At 45.2% G+C, this 23,148-nt stretch overlaps 1 protein-coding gene across 2 annotated transcripts in view; it reads left to right on the top strand.

Annotated features, from left to right (window-relative positions):
* Positions 1-19,446, top strand: part of CRACD (capping protein inhibiting regulator of actin dynamics) — a 77,581-nt gene extending 58,135 nt beyond the window's left edge. For both annotated transcript variants that reach the window (XM_088524691.1, XM_088524692.1), the window contains 8 exons: positions 2,811-2,946; positions 9,222-9,386; positions 10,978-11,046; positions 12,306-12,488; positions 12,854-15,713; positions 16,887-17,077; positions 17,835-18,003; positions 19,286-19,446. In XM_088524691.1, coding sequence (XP_088380817.1) covers positions 2,811-2,946; positions 9,222-9,386; positions 10,978-11,046; positions 12,306-12,488; positions 12,854-15,713; positions 16,887-17,077; positions 17,835-18,003; positions 19,286-19,446 — 3,934 coding nt within the window. The remainder of the gene's footprint in view (positions 1-2,810; positions 2,947-9,221; positions 9,387-10,977; positions 11,047-12,305; positions 12,489-12,853; positions 15,714-16,886; positions 17,078-17,834; positions 18,004-19,285) is intronic.
* The last annotated feature ends 3,702 nt before the right edge of the window (positions 19,447-23,148 follow it).

Below are 23,148 nucleotides of genomic sequence, written 5' to 3'. Positions count from 1 at the left end.
GAGATGAGACAAGATCCCTAAAAGCTTCCTCACGCCTCTAGCAGAAGGTCCATGTTCCTCATGGGCAGCCGTGTCCCCAGGCAGGCCAGCAGCGCTGCCCACTGCTCTCAGCTGGCTTCATGTTGAGAATTTAGGTTACTGGGCAGTTCCTGTTGCCCTGGCATCCTTGCTGGTGGTCAGCTAAAGTATTTGGGGTCGAACTGCTTCCAAACCATGTCCAGTTCAAAAGCTGCCAGTTGGCTCTTCCTGTCTCAGGTGTTAACAGACTCATTAGTAAGGTCAAGAACCATTTGCAAGTAAGTCATTGAGCTTCTTTTTTGGTGCCTGATTTGCAAGCGTTGCCTACTAATTAGTTGTGACAAACACAGAGGAGAGGTTAAGAGTAAACATGAGCTGTTTAATTAAAAAAAAGAAGTGTGTGTAGCAACAAAATTTCTTTGTAGCAAAAATGCTTGTCTACTGGCTAGTGACAGAGAAGAAAGTTCTGTGAATACCTGAGAAACAAAGCCACAAATATCTGGGCCATGATACTACTAGAAAAGCTCTCAGCTGTGGGACCCCCATTAGGGCACAATATGAATGAGGTGCTGCATTTTCAGTAGATCTCTCAGCTCAGCAGTAAATGGTGCCCGTAGCTCCCACTGGCGCTGCCTTCTGCCCCTGCAGCCACATTCCCCAGGTTTGACTGTGAATCCACACAGCTTTTTTTCCTCTTTTGAGGAAAAAGCCATCTCTGTGAGATTTTTTTCCCTCCATTAAAAGGATATTTCTCAAACTGTGGTTCACGGGCTGATTCCTGGAGGGCCTTGGAGGGTACACAGCTTTCTGGCACGCGCTCCGAGGCAGCGCAGTTTTACCGCGGTCTCCACTCAGGCGGAGTCATGATGACTCAAGATAGAAACCTTTTAGAAAACAGTTTAAAAATATACATTTATGGTTTCTCCAATAAAAGGTTTCTAAAAGAGGGTGCAGCACCTATAGCAGCAATCAAGGGATTCTTTATTTGAGGAAAAAAAAAATCTGGAATAGAACATAGGATCAATTAAATGTTCCCATTCTTTTATGGCTAGAAATGCTATGAACTATTGAATAGTTCTGTGCTTGGTTTTGTGCAGATTTGTTTCAGATGAAATGTATGCATTAAATTTGCATTAAAAAAGTGGTTTTTTTGTTTGTTTGTTTTTGTTTGTTTGTTTCCTGTGCTTGTATGTAGGAAGAAATGATGTTGGGAGCTGTGTGTGCTTTCCCTCAAAACTTGGGTAGTTTGTTTTGTGAGAGCAAATGTATTTTATATGTAAGAGAGGGAGAGGCTGGTGGGGAAGTTCCAGTATTTTTAAGTCACTGATACGAAATTCTAATGTAAGATTCAGCAATAGGTTATAATTTAATAGGTTGTAAAAAGTTAATGTTGATGTATAACATTCCTACTCTGTAGGAAAAGGTTTTGGTTTTTGCTAGAAAGTGGTATTCATACCCCAGAAAAAACACAGAGGTGAAAATGTATTAAAAACTTTCTAAGTGTTTTTTTTTTCAAAGAAGAAAAAAATATATTTTCAGGACTCAATAAAGTATTAACACACTTTTTAAAAGGAGAAAAAGAGAAGATACTGATTTTTATAAATATGTAAGGGTTTCTTCTTCATTGTTGTCTGACTCCTTTCTCTAGAAATATCCATCCTACTTGATTTTTTGCTAAAATATTTGTTTATAATCATAAATATTTAATACAATCAGATTTTTCTGTCCCATATAGCAGTCTGTTAGTTAGATTGCTATAAAAAGTTCCTATTTTTCTCCACACTGTAATTTACTGAAGCTTTAAATGAATTCTATGGCCTTGCCAATAACCTTTTTAAATGTAGACACCTAGGACCGCTCAGTTGCTCAGTTTTCTTCTTCCAGGGCTTTTGTTGTGTTCACGTTTTCCTGGCTTTCCTCTTACCATGCAGTGCTCCAGGCTGAACGACCAGTGATTTCCAGGCTCACCCCACACACCCCAAGCCAGCCCTGCAGTAGCCACCCGCAAACCTTCTTCGATGCTCACTTTCCTTGCAGGGTGTTCAGCAGCTCAGGAAATTATGGTGCTTTTTGCCCAGTCGCGCTGCCCGTGGCCTTGCCAAGGGCGAGGGCGATGCGCCCCTGACTCGGCAGCCTCGTCTGGTTCAGCAGCGCCTCGTGGGCATCTCCTGGTGCTGATGAAAGCTGCGTGGCCCGGCCCAGTCCCCTTGGGATCAACTCCGGTGCTCGGCAATAACGTTTGTGAGGAACGTGATCGTGCTGGTGTGGTGGTGAGGAGCAGCTCGGCCACGGGCTGCGCGAGCGTTCTGCAGGAGTCAGTTAGTCCCACGTGTTGCTCTGGCTGCTGCTTGCCTCGTGGCGATGCCTTTCCTTGGGAGCTGCTGCCTTGCTGCCCACGCATGGCGGGGATACCATATGTCCAGACTGTAGCTTGGTAGTCATCTTATGGCATCATAGTGTGACGCAGTCAGACTATGTCCTAAAAGGGATCTTTACTTCTAAGATGAATCAATTGAACTTCTCAACATTTCTATAAAAAGCACCTTTCTCTATGCTCCTCCAAGATCAAAAACTGTGGGTGAAGGAATCATGGACCTCAAATCTTTTGCTGCTATGAGATGTTTGGATATCTCTTTTTTGGAAATGATGTTTTTGAAAAGGATTTTTTTTGCAGAAGACAAAAGGGCAGGAAAGCTTGTAGAAAGCAGAGGAGCTATGATATGAACAATTTTGGCAGGTTGCAGTCAAAAATTCATTGTTGTATTTATATATTCTTTTAACTGCATTTCCAGGTCTTCCCATTATTCTATGGGCACTCGAGCTTTTTCCCATGACAGCATTTTTATACCTGATGGGAGAACAGAGAGCGAGCAGGCGATCCAAGCAATGTCACAGGAGAACATTCTAGGAAAAGTCAAAACTCTCCAGGTAAGAAATTGTAAGGATTATGAATATTTAAGATGTGTTGGTAAATGGGTTCTAGAGCTCCAGGATGCGTTAAGCATGGATAAAGGTGGGTTTCTTTTCCAACACCCATGGGCCAATTTCTTAGCCCTGCAAGTAATTCTGACAATTTGCAGGTCTAAGCTGTAATATTGAAAGGCATGGTGGTGATTCTGCAAGGAAGTCTTCAGAAATGTCTGCAGCCTATCCTAAGAGCTCAGGATTATTATTCCTTTGGTTTGTCAGTGAGTCACTTAGGAATCTGCCATTAAAATACTGGAGCAAATTTCATGGTATTTTTCATATTCCATAACAATGAGCACATACTGTCTGCCAGGTTCTTTCTCTCCAAATGAAAACCACACATCGTTAGCACTGTACCCACTGCATCTTCATGAGACACCACACGGCAGGTTTCTCCTGTATGAGGTGCACTTAATGCAAACATCATGTCTCCTGATTCTTTTTCTATGCATTTTCCCAGACCTGCCCTGGGCTTTTGCATGTACTGGAAAAAAAGAGTGGGTTCAAAATTATGACAAAACCTTAGGTTCTCCCTTTTCAGTGCTAGCAACGGTGATATTTCCTATTCCTTTATAATATTGCTGCTTTATATCCCATTCTTTTTACTGTAGTTTTCTGAAAACAGATTGGGTTTGCTACATTAATTCTGCACTTAAAGGCATTCTGTACTTAAAGGCATTAGAAATCTGTATACGTTTGAAGTCCTTATCTGCCATCTCACACTACGGGGAACATTTGTACCTCTTCACATTGTGGGGAGGGAGGCAGGGGACAGTCATCCCTTCTGCGCGCATTCCCTTCCTGTGCATTCCACAAACCCGACTTGTTCTGTGGTCAGCTCCCCGAAAAGTCCCAGGCCGTGGCCATCCACATGACTGTGGTTTTGCCCACACTTGTGTGTCACACTGGATGCCCAGCACTTGCAATGTCAGTTCAGCTGGCAAGATGCTCCTCAATAAAGAAATGTTATCAGGATTTGGTGCTATTTAATGCTGATAATGGCAGGTCATGGGGGTCATTTCCCATTGTCACCTTGCACTTCTGGCAGGTTCGGGGTGGTTCGGAGCTCCCAGGGAAGCGCTGTGTAGTGGTGCACAGCTCTGTGTACCAGCTGGGATACAGGCACGCTTGGCTTTGTATTGCAGGAAATTCTTTATTTCTAATTCTGTGCTCTGGGTAAACTAGCTCTTTCTGGAATAGTTCCCATCACTTTTTATTGATTTTCAGATTGGCAATGTTCATCTTATCAGCCTTTCCATAAATGGTTGTATTCAAAGGTTTTAGTGCATGCTAGAAGTGTGGCTGAGGAAAGCGTGATGTCCCTGTTAACCTCCTGTACCCTTTTGTATATCCGGAGTTGTATTTTGTGTTGGGCCAAGCCATAGGCTGCTGTAAAAGCAGTCGTTTTCACGCCCTCCAGATCTAGTGCCAGAAATGGTCCACCAGTGAACAGAAGTCGGTTTCTGTTTCAGAGCCCCCAGCACTTCAGCAGGTAAAATTGCACTGTGTGTTTCTCGCGTCCACGTGGGGAGGCATGGTTATTTTTATATCTGGTTTACGTTCTAAAGCCTCCAAAATGACTTTTCCACAATATGCTTTCCAGTTTATTCTCTCTCTTTGACTAAAAGAAGAATTGCCTATTTGCAATGTTGTGCTAATTTAGATATGCTGCAGACTGCCTGTTTAGACAAAGATGGGGAGCAGCTTCCATTAAGAGAACAGCTATGTAAACTGTCCTTTCAGCCTGGAAAAGAAATGATGGGGAAGGGAATATAATAGAGATGCATAAAATCATGAGTGGAATTGGGAAGGTAAATAGAGAACAATTATTCAATCTTTCTCAGTTGGAGAATATGGGGACATAAATTAAAACTAGTAACGGATTCAAACCAAAAGAAAAAGACATTTCTTTATATAATTTATAGTTGGTCTGTAAAGCTCCTTGCCATAGAGCGTTGTTGTTGGTGAAACATTTATAGCAGCTCAGGAAGCACCGAGACAAATCCATAAAAGAAAAGTCCCTGGATGACCATTGAATTCAAAAGTATGCCACAAATCTCTGGAGTTTATGGGTGAAGTCTTAGACCTAGCAGTGGTAGCATACATGAGAAAATAAACATTTGAACTAAAGGCAAAAATATTACCCGTTACATCTTTTGTAAAACTTGATTGAACAGAATCAGCTAAAGTAATCCGAACTCTGCTATTTCGATCTTAAACTGGACACAGTGAGCTCCTTTCCAGTTTTGGATCCACTCGAGGCATGAAACGTAAGAACCGTGTGGTTGCAGAGGTTGGAATCCAGCGTGCGCACAAGCAGGCGCCCGCGCGGAAGGGGCGCCGCATCCGAGGGGAAGAGGAGCCGTGCGGTCCAGGCGGGGCTCTAACACGGAACGCTTGTTCTGTGGCATTTCCTATGCAAAGACAAGGAGGGCTTGGAAACGTCCAGGCTCTTTAATTTGCTGCGGGTGCCAACTAATAATGCAGAGCAGCTTAACCTAGGAGTTTTATTTCTGAAGTTATTAATGGTAACCTGGTGTAAAGATGTTGGTTAAATAGCATCGTGCTCTAGCATATTATTTTGCATGAAATAAAAGTGGGTCTGTCATGGTCCAGTAATTGAGAAAGATTTAGATTAGTGAAATTGATTAAGTGAAAACTTTTATTTTAGAGTTCTAGTATTTCTTTGCCTTTATTAGATAAATGCATTATTTACAGTTGCAGCACAATTATGATGTTGCTCTTACTAGTACATCTGCCACCCTTCTTCCTGAAAAACAAACCTATTGCTGAAAATCCCTTACTGACTGAATCATGAAGAAAATCACAAGCACCACAAGATAAAAGTGAAATGTGGAACTACGCTGAGATGCAAAGTCAGAGCCATCCGCCCGAGGAGATGCCCACAGGAATGCCCTGGCTGCAGCTCCACGTCGGCGCGGGCCGGCTGGGGAAGCAGCGCACGAGGAAGGTGTGTGCAGAGGAGCCCGGGCCGGGCGGCCGCACGCCTCTGCCGTGGGCCCGGCGCCTCAGCGGCCAAGGAGCCGGCCCTGCTGAGCGGCCTGCGGAGAGGAGGGCTGCGGGCTCCCCGAGGAGAGGTGAGGGGCGGCGGGGAGCCTCAGGGCTGCTGCGGTGCCTGGGGCTGGGCACCCAGCGGCTGTGGCTGCTGCTGCACCTTCCCCTTCCCAGCAGGATGCCGCCCTCCCCGTTCCTCGGCTGGGTGTGGAGAGGCAAATTCCTGGACAGCTTTCTCACCTCGGAGACAAAAAGGGGAGGCTGAGGGAGACCTGGGCTGGCTCACAACTTGGTGATGTTGGTGGTGGTCCTGGCACTCCTTCGTGGTGTCGCTGTCCTATGTGGCAGCTGTCGTGTTTTGCTGCTGGGAGTGGGCTATAAGAGCTGTGGAAATAACCTGTGCACTGGCTGCAAACTGGGGCCTGGCAAAGCCTGGGGGAGCTGACACAACTTTCTTAGCAGAAACTGCAGGCTGAAAACATTCAACTCTTTCCTTCTGTGTCTAGCTGTCAACCAGGTTTTGAAACAGGCTGATAATTGTGGGCTGCCAAATTTCAAGCCTTCTTGCACAAACCAAAAGAGACCAAGTCCATTTAACTATGACCAGTATTCACCTGTGGAGATTCCTGAAAGGGTATCCAAGCATCCTGTGTATAATTGCATGTTGGTAGAAGTCACAAACATGATATTTTACTCTTCTAATAGTTGGAATCGCGAGTAATCCTCCTTAGGCAACCATCATCCGTGTGCTGTCAGCACGGGGAATTTTCAGACTTTATAGTTTTGTGGTTACGAATATGTATCTAACTAAAACTTTTGTAGAATTTTGGACGGATGCTGCACATTGGGTCTATTTTCTATGGCCTTGCAGCTTAATTTCTGTCCATTTTTGGATTAGGCACTGATGTGTGAACTTTCAAGCAAAACTCCGTGTTTTTTATTCTTTCAGGGATGCATTTTTAGGGGGTTTATGATCTTCAAAGGGACTTCTTAGGGTCTTCAAACTAATTTACACACATCTGAGTAAACAAATCCTTAACGTTTTGGAATAATTTTGAAGACTGCATGCAGTTCAGAAATATTGCAAATATTTTATTTCCTAGAAATACCAGGAAAGTTACCATTTAAAACTTTAGCGTATACAAACATACAGCACAGGCCTCAAGCAGCCTAGATCACAATTAGAAAAGCTGCTCTTTTTACAGTACGTAACCATTCTGTACAGTAGCTGCATTCACATGCAACTCACCATTCACCTACAATAGAGTGTCCGAAAATCAGGCCAACAACCCACCATTCCTTCTTCCAAAGTACATTTCAAGCAGTAAATGTGTGTGTGTGTGTATGTGTGTGTGTGTGTACATGTGGGTGTGTGTTCTGTCCATGGAGCATGTGCCGAAATCCTTGGTGTTTTTGAGCAGTCGCTCAGCTAGTTTTGGCAGTTGCCATTTTCTGCCTGGGAGAACAACTTGCCTAGGAATGTGCCTAGGAATGTTAGGATGATGAGAGGAGCCACCTCACATTAAAAAGCACCTTATTAAAGAAGCTGTTTTTCCATTAGCTTCTCCTGCTGTCAGAGGAGCTGTAGGAATTAGGAGCTTGTAGAATTACTGCCTTTACAGTAACTACTACAGACTTGTTTACTCTCTTGAACACAGATTTATGCAAGTGGAAACAGGTAAGATTTCAATTTAGAGAGTTTTACCAATAGCACTAAAGCCTGGAAGGGCTTCTTGAAACTTGTGCCTATGGACTCTGCCAGTATTCAGGCAGGAATAAATGTGTGCCATTCAAAACCATCCAGTTTGTCAAAATTATTTGCCAAACTGAGAAAAAAAACTCTCCTAATTTAATAATTAATAATGGTTATTATCTGTCGGGGGGTACTATTTACTAAAAGTTTGATGAAGGGACCTGCTAATGGCCTGGGGATACCATGGATAGACTTTAGATAAGAGTCCGCTGTGCAGTGGAGGCAACCAAGGCCGACCTGACCTCAACCTTCTGGAGCTTGACCCACTATGATTAAAAGGTTTATTCCCCAGCCAGCTCCTTGACCAAGTCGTGTTACTGATTCCAGCCCACAGGGAAGAAGAAATGTCCTTTTTTTACGTAACAGCTACTGTAAATGCTCTGCACTTCTCAGAGGCCAGTCCCTGGCGGGGTCCGGGTGTGCAGCTGGCGTCTGCACGGAACAGAAGTCGCACGGGGCAGTTCCTGGTGGGAATGTTGCTGAGCCGGAGGTGCTCGCAGCAACAAAAGGCAGAGATGGGAGGACTCCTTGGAAAATTTGCTCCCTTGAAAGAGACTAAGGCAGGAGAATAGCTACATGCTCCCCTCCTCCCTAACTGAGAATGATTCCCTGCAATATTTCAGGAAGAAAATCTATCGCTAAGTGCTCTTCACACCAATTTATTCAATTTTCAAGAGAATTTCTTTTAGCTCTTGTGCTGTAAAAATGTTTCCTTTCAAAGACTTTGTGGTATGCATCCTAGCATTATTCAAAGGTGTAATTTCCTCAGATAGTTTACCTGATGGTAGATATTATGTGGTTATCTTACTTGTCATTGATGTAATTCAGGAGTATTTTCTTGTGACTTTTGGGAGATGATTACAAGGGAAATACATGGTGTGGAAGCTTCAAAGCTCTTTTATCCGTAGATGTCTTGGAACACCCATGAATAAACCTTCTTATGCAGAAGTGGTGATGAGGCAGAGCACATGGACATGCTGCAGTTTGTGCGGGTTCTGTGAGATCCAGCATCTCAGAGAAACTGGCTTTCCCCTCCCATGAGAATTTGGACCTTTTAAGGCAAGGATATGTCAAAGTCTTAATATCTAAAACATAGAAGTGAGCTTCCCTATAAGAATATATTATATAAGCAGAGTGTTAACGTAGGAACCTAGATTTAAAAAAAAAAAAAAAAAAAAAAAGGAGAAATGTTACAAGATTCATAATAAGTTTCGAGAAAAAAAAATGAAAACAATGCTGAGGTCTCAGGGTGATCGTGCAGATCCCAGTTTCTGCTGTAATTCCTGATCTTGATGGCCTTGCGGAGAGGCTACGGTGCTGCAGCCGTGGGAGTCTCGAGCTGGTTTACATCCGGAGCCAGAAGTCGCCCTGAGCATTTGTGTGGGGAGAAAGGGTGCACTGTTAGACTTGCCTTATTTTGTCCATAATTTAAATACCTCTTTTTTGTTCTTCTCTTCTTGTTTTCCAGCAACAGTTGGCCAAGAATATTAAATTTGGGCAGCCTCCACAAATGACAGTTTCTATGAGGACAACGGGGGAGGCAAACGCTAGCGTAGAAGAGGATCTATTGCTCGGTGCCCCCATGGAGATTGAGCCTCAGCAGGACACAGCGCTTCCAGACAGTGGTAATAAAGTGAGTGCTTTAAAAGGACACGTTCATGGAGTTGTGGTGGTGCTGGCCCAGCAAGGTTCGTGGGCGCAGCAGATGCATGCAGGAGGCGGAGCGCCGCTCCGTGGGCCCTCACGTGCCTGAGGTCTCTTAGCTTGGGCTTTTGGACCAGCGAGAAGTAGAAGCTCTTGGCGTCCTGAACAGGGTGCCACGAAGCAGCAGTTTGAATGTCTGCTCTGAGCTTCCAGCTACGGAGACAACACTCACTGCGTGGCTGGAGGACGGGAATTTATGTAAGACAGAAAAATTCTGTGGATTTCCCAGCATGGGAAGCTGTGTGCAGCACAGCATGGTAAAAACGAAAATCCTTCCAAAATGAGAAGGACTGGAGCCTAAATCAGTAAAATAATTGGTTCCAAAGCAAACATGCACTTTCTCGTGGAACAGAAGCTTTAAAACAAACAAGAGAAAGAAGTACTTTTAGAAATATCCGTGAATCCAAGTGTCTGGTATAAATGAGGTAATGATCCATAGAGTCTACTCAGCAGAGTCTTCAAAATGTAGAGGGAACAAGCATCCCTGCTGCAGGGGCGCTGCAGTTCTACGTGTGCTGATGGAAACCAGCAACCCAATCCAAATGCCTGGGAAGAGCAGGAATGCTGGGTGCCTTCCAAGTCCCTTGCGGCACGGCTCCCTGCCTGCCCTGGTCCTGGTGCTGAACTCCTGGTGACTCTGCTGCTGCCTCGTGGCTCCTGCGTGTTGACGCGCGGGCCCTGGCGCTGCCTGCTCCGAGGAGGTCTCCAGGCCCGTGAGGTGCTGTCGGCCTTCAACGCGTTTCATGCCTTCAACTGTGGCCTTTGATTTTCCGCAGTGCCTGGGATCCCAGAGCTAGGGCTCTGGGTTTAGTTACCCGTGTTCGTACAGGGGACTTTTTAGGCTTTGTGTCAATGATCAGTTTAGAAAGAAAGATCGTCCTTCAGTGTGTGCACACAGCACCCGGCATAACTGGAGCCCAGTGTTTGTTGGGCTGTAAACTACTGCCACAATATAATCACCAGTGGTTCCTGGGTGTGATGGGTGCTGTGCCCTAAAATCTCCTCCTGAGAAATAGTGAGGTCCAGCTGCTCCTCTGCAGGGCCTCAGCATTGATCCCATCCGCTTTGTGGGAAAAGATGGCAGGAATCTCACTGGGCTTTGCAGCAGCAGCAGCGCCTGACGAGGAGGAGATGGGGCTCCTTGTCCTAGCAGTCCTAGCTCAGGTGGAGAAGAAATTTATAAAAGAGGTGCTTGAAAGCCTACCAAGCCTTTTAATTTAGTTACCTGGTGAGGGAAGTGTGTTTTGCCTCTAACATAGTGACTTGTGTGAGCAACTACCTCTGTATTCACTCACAGTAGTGATTCAAAAAGCAACAAAGAGAAGAGCATACTACTTGGAAACAAGTGTTTGTCCATTGATTTTACTGTGACAGAAAATAATGTTAAAAATACATTAAATATAAGGAAATATGTGAAATACGTTTTCCATATCTAAATTGCACAATTCTACAAATTCTTTGAATCGGTTTATTAGATCTTTCACACGCTAATATTGGGCTGTGGTAATCTTGTTTTCTAGTCATTTGATACTACAGATTTATTGAGGACGATGAATCTGCCTGGAACAGGACATGAAGTGGAAGAAAAGGTAAGAAATCTTGCATGCTGGGTCTCTGCTGAATGCCTTTCTAATTTTAGGGGTCTGTTGGTCACCTTTTGCTGTGATATTCATTTCATTGTTTCATTTTCATCCAAAATTCTGTGAACGAGGTCGCTTTGGGACTTCAGCAGTGACTAGGTAGTAAGCAGTAAGAAAGCCTGAGGACTCTGCTCCTGTCTGAAGAGCTGGCTGCAGGAAGCTGAGCAGAACTCTGTGCTGGCCTCGCAGCATTCCTGCGTTTGATTTATTAATCACAGAGCCATAATTTTCATAAGTACTTCTAATACTTTGTTTGCCAACATGTAATTCAGTAAGTGTATGCAAAATATTCCATCAGCTTTTTAAGTGATTGGTTCCCTAATTTGCATGTATTTAACCTCCGAAGATGACAGAACTGTCTTGAAAACAATATATGTGATTTTCTGCACTTACAAAAGATGTTTTCTCTGTTCTGTTTTTATATCTTCCTTTCCCACTTGGCTTGTGCCAAACATCAGTGTAACGATGAGTCGGGCACCCGCTGCAGCTCAGTGGCTGAGCAGACGTTTCCTCACAGAGCTCAGTCTCCACTTCCACTGTATTTATTCACACAGGATTTGCAGTTTCTGAACTCAAATTTTTGTGCAGTGCGAGAGAGCACCAAAGTCAGTTTTCTTTTACTGTTCTGCTCTTCCTTGGTGCTTGGACAGTGCCACATGCTGTGGAGAGGGCACCGGACGGCCCGAGTCGTCTCGCAGACGGGCCTTGCAGCTCCCCAGCTCTGCCCTGTAGCCTCCGGTGAAATTCCTATGTGTGTCCTCACTGAGCCTCCCCTCAAGCATCTAGCCTTAGTTTAGATGTGGGTATTTTTCTACATTAAGCAAACTTTGAAATGTCTTAGAGACATTGCTGGCAATTCTGTCTCTGCCCTTCCTATTCCCAACCACTTCAGAGTGGAATTAAACTGCAAAAAAAAAAAAAAAAAAAAAAGATGGTTAGAATGATCCAAGTAATTTTTAACTGAAAAGTATGAAAATGTGTATGTGGTACTGGAAACAGGAAACTATTATAGCCATAACTTCCATGGTTAAAGTTTATAATTTCTGCAGTGGGATTTGGAAATGGGATTTGAAATCTTTCCTGCTAATAACCACTTTTGAATTCAAAACTGCAAAGGTTTTATTTATTTGTTATTTAAAAGGGTTATTTATTTTTTAAATGAAATAAATAGCTTGATAAGAACTTCTCTGCGTTTGTGATCCAAACAGGTCGCTCCAATCAAATCGTCTCGGCCAAAACGACAGTTTTCCTGTTCTGGCACAATTGAAACAATCAATTTGGATGCGGTTCCCCAGGCTGTTGCTCGTCTGGACAACAGTGCAGCTAAACACAAGTTGTCAGTAAAGCCAAAAAAGCAGCGGATGTCAAGAAAACACAGGAGATTAACAAAGGTAGTGAGCGACTGGTCACTGCAAAATATTTCAAGCTTAAAGAATGGAATTCTAATTCACTAGACAGAAACTTGGGGTCTGTTCCTCGGGCTTCTGTATATGTGCAATGGCAGGTCTCTGCCTGCCCTAATTCATGGATACCAAGTGATGTTTCATTACTTAGCATTATCTTTTTATCACTCTTGGGATAGTTTTATTTTTTTAATGGGCATCATTCCAGTAGCTTTGTGTCATGGGGCAGGTGTTTATAATGTAACATGATGTAATCCATAAACTGGAGTGTGATGCCTCTGAAACTGTATCATTGTAAAAAGGAAAAAGTAGTAAAATATGAAGTAACAGCAGACTTTTTCTCCTCACTGTAGGGATCACAAAGTTTAACGGTAACAGAATTTGAGCCAGAGGATCTAGAAACTGAGCTATATGCAGAAAGATACCCAGCTTACATCACAGCAGACAGGCTCATCCAGAACAAAGATGAACAGAGGGAGCTTCAGCTGGCAGAAAAGAAGAGAATTGAAGATCACTGGGGGATCTTTGAGGCCGAAAGGATAAGGCAGATTGTAGAAATGGAGGAACAAAGAGAAATGGAAGAGCAAAGGTGCCAAGAACTTGAGCAGATGCAGAAAGAGCTGGAGAAAGAGCAGATGCAGGAAGAGCCTTGCAAAGAGGAGAGCCAGCAGCAGCTCCTGGAAGGAGAGGCATCATTGCAAACAGAGGAGCAGCCATGCCAGGAAGAGGAGGGAAGACTGCTGGAGGTGGAAAAGAGGCAAGAGCTGGAGCAGCAAAGGCACAGGGAGCTGGAGGAGCAACAGAGGTGGAAGTTGGAGGAGGAAAAGCGCCAGGAACTGCAGGAGCAACAGAGGCGAGAACTTGAGGAGCAAAAGCAGCGGGAACAGGAGCTGCAGAGGTGCAGGGAGCTGGAGGAGCAGCAGAGGCTACAGCTGGAAGAGTTAAGGCAACATGAGATTGAGAAACAGTGTCAAGAAGAACAGCAAAAACATCTGGAGGAACAAAAAGACCTGGAGGAACAGAGCAGGCAAGAAAAACAGAGACAAGAGCTGGAGAAAGAGCTTCAAGAGGCTGAAGTGACAGTGGGGGATGAGAAAGAACCTGAGACCCTCAAACCACAAAAGAAACTGGGGGACCAAAGGCAGCATTTTAAGGAGGAGGAAGGAGAAAAGACAGAGGAGGAGCAACCCCAGCAAGTACCGGAGAAGCAACAGAAACGGGAAGAGCAGAGAAAGCACAAACTCACCAAACAAATGCACATGGAGAGCGAAGACAGTGTGCAGCAAGACAGACTGGAGAAGCAAGAGGAGCAAAAGGAACAAGAGCGGAGCAAGGTGCAAGAGCAGAAGATAGACACAGAAGGACAAAGTCTTCAGGAAGAGCAGCAAGAACAGGAGAAATCCTTTGAAGAGCAACAGGACAAGGATCTTTTGTCTTCTGGAGGGGCAGATCAGCACTCAGTAGAGGAGAAGCTCCAAGAAGACTCAAGACCCCAAAACCTCAAACAGCCAGAGAAAGAGAGTAAAACAGTAGAAGAAATGCTAGCCCAGAAACTGAAGAGAGAAGCTGAGGCTCAGGAGCAGAAGCGACTAGGGGAGGAACTGAGGTGGCAGGAGGTGGATGAAAGGCAGACTGCATCCAGACCCTTCACGTTTCAGGTGTCTTCCGGAGAGAAGCAGATCCTGTTCCAGAAGGTGAATCTGAGCCCCGTCATGCCCGTCAAGGGCGCGGGGCCCTCGTCCCCCTCCAGCCGGGAGCACAGGGCACACACCTCCAGCAAGGGCTCCCGCGCGCTGCCCTCGTCCACGGGCGTCCCCCACACGGCCATCCTGGTCACGGGCGCGCAGCTCTGCGGCACCGCCGTCAGCGTGAACCAGATAAAGGACACGGCCTGTAAGTCGCTGCTCGGGTTGGCAGAAGAACGAAAAAATGTGGATGTTCCCTCGCCAGAGAAGGCCCCGAAAAGGACGCCGGATCCCAGAGGGAGCAGTGCCAAGATGAGGTATGCGCAGGAGGCACTGAACAACCAGGCCATATTGGCCGAGTGGGCCTCCATCCGCTCGCGAATCCTCAAGAGCGCAGAAAGCAGCAAGTACAGCGAGAAAGACCGAGTCAGTGCGTGCAGGCACAGCGATGACTGGACTCCCCGGGGCCGAGGTGCTCCCCATGGTAACCTGAGAAAAACCCTGTCTGCAAATGCAAAGTTCTCGATAACACCAGCGTGGCAGAAGTTTTCAGAATCTTCAAAAACCAATTTGGATGCTGAGACTGCAAGTGTGGCAAAAGGCAAAGAGGTGGTGACCGCGGGGAGAAATACGGGCTCGTCCGCTGCTCCCAGTGGGGAGGGGGCTCCGAAGGACAACCTGGCTGAAATGGTGAAGGAGAAATCGGAAGCCCCTAGTGAAGTGACAGACAACACAGAGGGCTGTAAATTTGCAAAAGATCTTCCATCTTTTCTTGTTCCAAGTTTTCCTCATTCTCCAGGCAAAGAACTGTCCCAGTCAGAATTGCCAGGTGCTCCAGAAAACCAGCAGAATAACAGCACAAGGAAAGCAGAGAAATCAGCACCAAATGGAGAAGAAAACACTTCTCCTTTTGGAATTAAGTTACGGAGGACAAACTACTCTTTGCGTTTCCATTATGATCAGCAGGTAGAGCAAAGGAAAAAGAAAAGGTACAGTGCCGGGGACAGCTTTGACGGCGTGCCCGACCCGCTCGTTAATGCGGAAGGTGACAAGGACTCCGCTGTGTTTGCTGCACAGGAGGGCACGTCGCCGGGCGCGGGCAGAGCCAGTGCTCCCGCTGACGGAAAGGACTCGAGAGACTCTCCAGCTCCCGCCATGGAGATGGCGCCGCCAGCAGGGCCTCCCCCGGCCCCTGCGGCTCTGCCTGCCCACGAGAAACCCGCGTGCAGGGCGCTGGTCACGCAGAAACCGGCGCTGGCCCCCAAGCCCAGCAGCCAGACGCCGCCGCCGTCCCCTCTCTCTAAGCTGAACAGATCCAACGTGGGCGACGCTCTGGGGCCGAGGTTGGTGAAAGCTGAGTCGGATGGCGGCTGGAAGAGGGAAGAGAAAGGCAGCACAGTGCCCCCCGCAGCCCCGAGCGACTGCAGGAGCGAAGAGGAAGAGACCAGAGAAAAGAAATCCTTTTTCCCGTCTTTAAGTATCCCGTGGAGAGAAAGAAATGACAAAAAGCCTGAGCCACTGAAAAAAGGTGGGTACTTTGGAAACGCCCTTTAACTATTGTCTGTGTCTCCAGAATGGGATACGGATGTGCAGAGGCAGAAATTTGGTCTTAAACTATCGTAGTTCCTCAGTGTGTTGTTTGTTGAGGACCAGCACTTTGCTGGGGTTGTGTGGATGAGTAGGATGTGCCCTCCCTGCAGCCTAATTGAGATGCACGGAACCTCAGCCCGGGTGGCCTCCTGAAGAAAGTTAATTTCAAGGAGTTTTCCTTGACAGGTTACTCAGTGGGTCAGGCAATGGGGTAGAGCACGTTGTGTTGCAGGTGTTACAGGGGCCTCCGAGGAGAGGGGCTCCCTTCTATAAATCACATTACAGCAGAGCTATTTTTAGGGTGATGTAGCCAGCATTAAGGCTGTTGAGATCTCAGCCTTCTTACCGTGAGTGCCTCTCAAGGCAAATGCTCTAGCCAGTATAGCTGGCCACAGGCAACCACATTTCACTCGCAAAAACAATCCAAGGGCTGTATTGGCACTTCAAAGCAAGGCTGAAAGCCCCTGGCTCCTGCGAGTGTGTTCTGTTCCCGAGGAACAAAGCACTCCGGTAAGTGCAAGGGCACTAACCAGCATTTAGCTGGGGAATCCCATTTTTTCCATTCCTGAATTTTACAGGCCTTTAAGACATTTTTTAAAATTGAATTTCAGTGCAACTGCTGCCTATTTTTGCCATCTCTTTGAACACAGGCATAGCTGCAGTTTTTCCATTCACCTCTGCTCCTCAAGGGGGATGCGTGGAGACGCCGTGGAGGCAGCGCCGCCAGCCTGTCTGGTGGCGTCGGCCTCTCGGCACAGGTGTAACAATCAGCTCACGTGCATGGCCTGCACTCGAGGGCCTCGTGGAGAGGGGCTGCGTGTAATGAGCTAGTCTGTAAATCTGTGTCTGCAGTAGCCTTGGGGTTGACTGTTCTTTTTTTAGAAAAGAAGATAAATTTGGACAGCCATATGAGAATGTTGAATTAAGTCTTACTTTTCTGAAAAAAATGCTGGAAGTTTTCAGCGTCTGGCTTGCCCTTTGCAAAAGTTTGTGAATGACTTGGTAATCTATGAGTGCAATGCAGAGCTTTCACATGGAGAGGAGTCACACTGCTCTGCTGGGGACAAGAGATGTGTGCGACTCAACCCATTCTTGTCACTTTTTCTTGCAGAAAAGCCCGTGCTCCAGAGCAGACACTCTTTAGATGGCTCTAAGCTGATGGAAAAAGTGGAAACTTCACAGCCGCTTTGGATTACTTTAGCACTTCAGAAACAGAAGGGGTTTCGTGAGCAGCAAGCTACGAGGGAAGAGAGGAGGCAGGCCAGGGAGGCCAAGCAGGCAGAGAAGCTGGCCAAGGAGCACGTGAGCAATCTTGATAAATGTACCCGTTACAAGTCCTGGGCTGTCAGGGTAGCTATGGGCCAGGGCAGCAGCACGAGGGTCGCCTGCCACATGGGTCTTCAGAGCTCAGGTAACCAAGGTGCTGAACTTGAGCACCTGGGGCTTATTGATGGAATATTTAGTTATAGGTGAATATTACTGCATTTTATTAGAACTTAGATTATTAAGATCAGTAGATGAAGTAATGTCACATGTACTACTCAAAATGCTTGAAACAGGCACTGAATGCAGCATTTCTCCTTTCGTGTTTTATAAATATTTACAATTTGTGTTTTTCTATTACTAAACTAAGTAAAACGCTTCTCTTTGCTGTATAAGGCTGTATAAGCAGTGCTGCTGTGTATAGATACCAAGGATGGTGAAAAAGGAAATTGTGTGGGTAACTGATCCTGTAATGTCTGTTCTGACAGGCACAGGCATGATGAGGGACATGTGTAACGGTGCACACCATGTGAGGTGCCCAACATGCTGTTCTTCAGTGCTCTATTTAGCAGGTAGCACTGGTTGAAAATATTCGGTATTTTAACTGAAGCGACAGCTTGATAAATTTGGTTTCGCTGAGTTTTCTGTCACTAACTTTAGTAACAATTAGTTCTAGAAGTGCCAGTGTTTTGATTCCTTGCCTAAAGGAGGGCTAAGGAAGGGGCAGGCAGTGATGTCTCTCTCTTGCATCCTCGCACGGACTTTCTTGCCTAACAGTTTTCCTTCTCTGCTCCAGGCTGCTCAGAGTAGTCAGTCGGACGCTAAAAGCAGCAGCAGCAGCAAAGTGACCACCATGCAGAAACCTGCCCCTCAGGAAGGGGAGAAGAAACTGGAGACGGCCGTGTCGAGGCTCGAGAGGAGGGAGCAGCTCAAGAAGTCCAACACTCTTCCGACTTCGGTGACAGGTACGGCGGGGAGTCACCTGCGCCCGCGCATGGACTGCGCGTTTAGTAGTAGCACCGTGCGGTTTGAGGGAAGCGAGCGGGTCCTTTCTTGTGTCACGCACTACCCCTTGCACATTTCTCCCAGAAGAGTAAAACAGAAGTATTTGTAGAGTACAGACAGCGAAGAAATATTTTGCAAGCTACACATGAACCCTTTGGGCTTCCATGACAACAAAAACAGGCATCAGCTGAATCTGGAGGTACCGCTGCAAGCGGAGAGTTAGGGAGCGTAACCAGTGCAAGGGATGAGGTAACTCGCTCACCTCGCGGCTCCCCCGCAGGAAAGGCTGAACCGCCGCTACAGAGCGGTGCGGGCGCCTCCAGCCCGCGCGCAGCCGCTCGGCTCGTGCCGGGCGTTGCTCGTTTCTGCAGCCGTGTCTACAGCGTAGCTGCCCCTCGGTACTTGTGTTTTATTTGAAAACTGCACAAATACAACACACACAAGGGTATGTTTCTTGTGGATGGAAACGTTGATTTAGTCTCCTACAGTTAGGGCTAGGGCTTGATGAACATAAGCAGGTTTGTTAAGCCCTACTCTAAGGACAAAAAAAGCTCAAACAAGACCCCAGGCCCAGGAGAAAAGTTGGTGCATTTCAGACTTGCAGCCCAGCCTCGTACAACAGGAACAAGTAAGAAGGTAGAGCCTTTTTCAACAGCAAGTGGTTGTTGACAGCAACAATTGCTGTTGTTCTTCATTTGCTCCTTGCAGCTAAAAATAAGTCATTAAAGTTGTACTAAAAAGAAAAAAAATGATTTCCATGATCCATGAAAGATTAAAACTTTATAAAGCATTCAAAGTCTGCAAAATGCAACTAAAAATAGTTTGTCTGAATCTGAACACTTAAAAGTTCTTTGATGCATAAAAGAAACTGGACCATGTATTTTTGCAATTAAATATTTTAGAGTAAATTCTCTAGGCCTCAAGTTGCCTTCAATGGCCTCCACTGCCTCAGAATGAAATAATCTTCCTCTCTGACTCCTACAGTATCTATCTCCAGTTCTGCTCATAAAGTTTCGGAGAAGCCAGATACTTTTATTCATCACATTCCTATAACAAGACAGCTAACTGGATTTTTTTTTTTTTTTGAGAACAGAATCAAAGACGAGATTTAACTTAAAAGGGTTGGAAATTAGTATGAAGCATTAGAGCTTCACAGGAAAATACCGCTTTCTCTAGAAGTCTGCAGCACAGCACAGTGTGCAGCTAATGTTTGTTTTCTCCCCCTCCTGCATGAAAAACCAGTGGAGATTTCAGATTCTGTTCCCTCGACCCCGCTGGCAAAGGAGGTGGCCAAGAGATTCTCGACGCCCGAAGCCAACCCGGTGTCAACGGAGCCAGCCTGGCTGGCGCTGGCCAAGAGGAAAGCGAAAGCCTGGAGTGACTGTCCGCAGATCATCAAGTAAACTCGGCCGCCGCGGCTCCAGGCGGCCGGTGACGGGTCTCGTTTCGTTTATTCAGCTTCTTGCACATGGCAACACCGACCTGCATGTAGTGAAGGACTGAAACCTGATGACCATTTTGCTCTAGCTCACTGTAAAGTCTAGTCAAACCATATATTCCATTTCTTTGACAAGTAGCTAAAGGAGGTCAAGGCAAATTATTTTAGAGCCAAACTCTAAAAAAATTTAAGACTGCTCAGATATTAGGTGTAAATTTTAGCCATTCTAATAGCAAGGGCCAGAACTTCTGCTCAGAAGCTCCTTAAATTCTGTGAGTATTTGGCTCTGGAACTTTCAGTCTCTACCCATAAAGTGGAGATCTTGGAAAAGCTTTTCAAAACTCTGTTGTTGACAAGTAATGCAAGATGCATGCTCCCTTCTTTTATTCCTAATTTATTTTCTTAATTGTTAAGCTGTATCAACTGTTAGTTCTACTTGCTAGTTGAGAGCTTCTTCCTTAATGAAGAACTTCAGGAGACCTCTTTCCACTTGCAAATGCTAAGAAAGAAAATGGTAGCATCCAAATCCAAGAAATTACCTAATTTATTTTGTCCTAGGTTTAATAGAGTAGGGCTGTACTCCCTCATTTTTAGGAAGAAAATAATTCTCTCTACCTAACAAAAATTACTATTTAAACAAACCTCCAAAAGTTTCCAGAAAGAAGCCGGGGCAGACAGTTTCTCCTAGTCCTCTGAGTGCATGAGTTGCTCAGCCCTATTAAGGTGTGTAGAGCCAGTAATTACAGATTAGAACGTTAAAGCAATTGTCTGGACTGAAATGAGCAGGACTATTTCCGTGCTCGTGTCCTCGCAGGATCAGTGTCAGGGCCCTCCCCCAGGACGGGACTGCAGCGCTGGCTCCTGAGCTGTGCGGGAGCCTCGGCAGCTTCGACTCGCGGTCGCTGCTGCTTCGGCACCAGCAGAGCTGAACCCTCCCGAAGGCAGTTACTGACCCCAGCTCAGCTGAACGCTTCAATACCCCTGTGACTGAAATAGAAGTGTTCACTCCCTCCCGCTTACAGAAAGGATAAAGTCCATCATGCAATGACAGTTTTACTATCTTTAACAGCCAGAGATAGCTATGCTTTAAAAAGCTTCCCTAGCAACTAAATCCTTAACACACCCAAGTTTGAATTTTACAGGGATGTCTTTAATGAATTTGAATGTCCCTCCTGTAACCACACAGCTTGGAGGACTCAAAGTCTACAACACTACAAAGGGAGATAATTTAAGGAGAAGAAATCGTATCATTATGAACTGTTACCACATGGGTTTTATGGAAACGTTTTAGCCAAATATTGCTGCGTGCAGCATGAGGAAAAGCCCTTTAAATTATGGAGAAAACCGAATTGAATGTGCAATATCCTCCCATTCCCAGAATGCAAAAAGGGCCTGTGAGCAAAAGCTGAAGTAGGGCTGGCTCTTTGCTACCGCGTGGGAAAGGTCCCGCTTACACCAGCACAGCCACACAGGGCACGGGGCACTAACAAGCTTATTTATTCTTGGCTCTCTTAAAGTGATCATTTTTGAGAGAAGTTTTGTATTTAAAATCAGATTCTCTAAAATATCTACTTTTCCCCTTAATGTAAATACATGTTTTAAAGTTTTTATACAGTAGGGGCAATGCTGCTCTCAGATACTTGAAAAAAGAAGTGCTTAACACCTTCAAAGTAAAATCTCTGCAAATGTACCTGAAGGAGGAGTTGGACCCATCATCCTTTTTGTTCTGCTAGCACAAAGACTTAGTGCTTCTTAAGTTAAATTTATACTTTATCTGAGTTTACAAGCCTGCACTATGGACTTGTAATTACAAGACCTAACCTGCCTGAAATCCATCTCCAGCATTATTTGGGTGGCGGTGGGGGAAAAGAGCCAGGCAGAAATATGGAGAAGGTGAAATGAGTCAGGATTAAGGAAACTAAAGAGAGGCACTGGTATTCTGAACAGCATAGCATAATTAGGTGCTATTGTGCATGACATTATGAAACAATTTTCTGATACAATACACGTATATCACATAGAATAGAGCTTTCATGAAGAATGGTCTTAATCTAAAGCTTCAAAGCAGAGTTTCTTCAAGCGTCAGGGTATCTAGTGTGGCGATGGAAACTGTACTACGCACAGTGCGTGGTGGAAGCATTTCTAGGGTGTACATGTTCAGCAGTGACATTTCATGTTCAATTAACGCAAATTTGCACTAAATACCAATGAAGTGTTACTTTGCTTTAGCTTTGCAACCATGTCTGATACAAGTGGTGGAAATCTGTAAAAAATCATTACTACTGACTTTAAAATAGCAAAAATGTTTTAAGAACTGAACAAACCACTATGTAGTATATTGTCTCAACTTTTTGTAACTTATACACACAAAATACCATTCCTTCTGACAAGGTTATATATGATTAACCTCTATGTTCATATAGTAATGTATAAAAATATAAGATGTAAAATTGTGGGGTATTTGTTGTGTACTTTTTTAATTTTTAAAATGTTTTAAAGTGCAATTGTTTATTATACTAATGTCATTTTAATTCTTATTAAACTATAACCCAGTCAAAAATTATCAAATTAATGATGTATGTGTTCAGTGTCTCCATTTGTTAGCAATACAGTTCAGTTTAACTTTATAAATAGAACTTTATTTCTACAAAACATCTTGCCAGTGCCTTTCCACTAATAGTAAAAGTGCATAACAAGACATGATGAATCAACACAGCCCTATTCAAGATTTTAAAATTCAAAGCAGATGGCCCATCAAAGGGGTGATAAAATAGTTTCTACCAGATTTTTAAAGACTTTTGAGATGAGGATGATGCTTACCATCATTCTTACTAAGATGTTAAAGACGACAAGCAGCTTGCAGAACACTTAGTGAAGTTCTCCATGAAGACCTTGTAGAATATGAATTTCTTCACAAATGACTTGAATGAGGTTTGATTTGAGCACTATACACTTCACCTTGGCCTCGTTCTGTAACTGTCTTTGAAGTCTAGTAGGTATTCCCATGTAAGTATCCCTCCACCTGAGAATACCCTAAGTAGCTCCTACTGTCTTCAGCTCACTGCAGGTGTCTGCTTGGGTGGATGGGTGCCAAGAGAGCCAAAAGATGAATCTCTTTGTTTATGCAAACTGTACACAAACGATAACCATCACCCCGAAACATGTGCAGGCACAGGCTATGGCTTCAGAAGTCAACTTAAAAGTTGGATTCAACAACGGACTTGGTCACCTTGCTACAGAGCAGCAATCCACGCTTGGAGCAGGCACCCACCAAGCGGGAGGGCAGCGCAGAGCCGGGCGCTGGAGCAGAGGCACCTCAGGGTGCAGGCGAGGCTGGCGTCGTGGAACCGAGTAAATGTCTCTCTTCCAAAGTGCGGAGCGTGGCACCTTCCTACAGCCTCTCACCATTCTCCAAGTGTTGGAAGTCAGCTGGACTGGCTTCTGTTTCCCTGCTACACAGTTCAAGGCAAAACCTTAAACTCCAAGGCATCGGAAACACCGGGACTTGCGTGAAGCCGAACTTACACGTGAGGAGGGGCGGGGGGCGCTGCCGAGCAGCAGGGAATTTGTATGTATTCCTTCAGTCAGCACAGCAAGTCAGTAAACATCACTTTTCCTACTGGAAAAAATCCTGGACATTTTTTTTATACCTACTTGGTACAAATGC

Source organism: Tinamus guttatus, unplaced genomic scaffold (genome assembly GCF_059628265.1).
Source record: "Tinamus guttatus ecotype Peru unplaced genomic scaffold, ASM5962826v1 Tinamus_guttatus_pri_ptg000213l, whole genome shotgun sequence".
NCBI classification, from domain to species: Eukaryota; Metazoa; Chordata; class Aves; order Tinamiformes; family Tinamidae; genus Tinamus; species Tinamus guttatus.
Note: the sequence above shows the minus strand (reverse complement) of the source record. Positions and strands in the feature narration are given on the sequence as shown.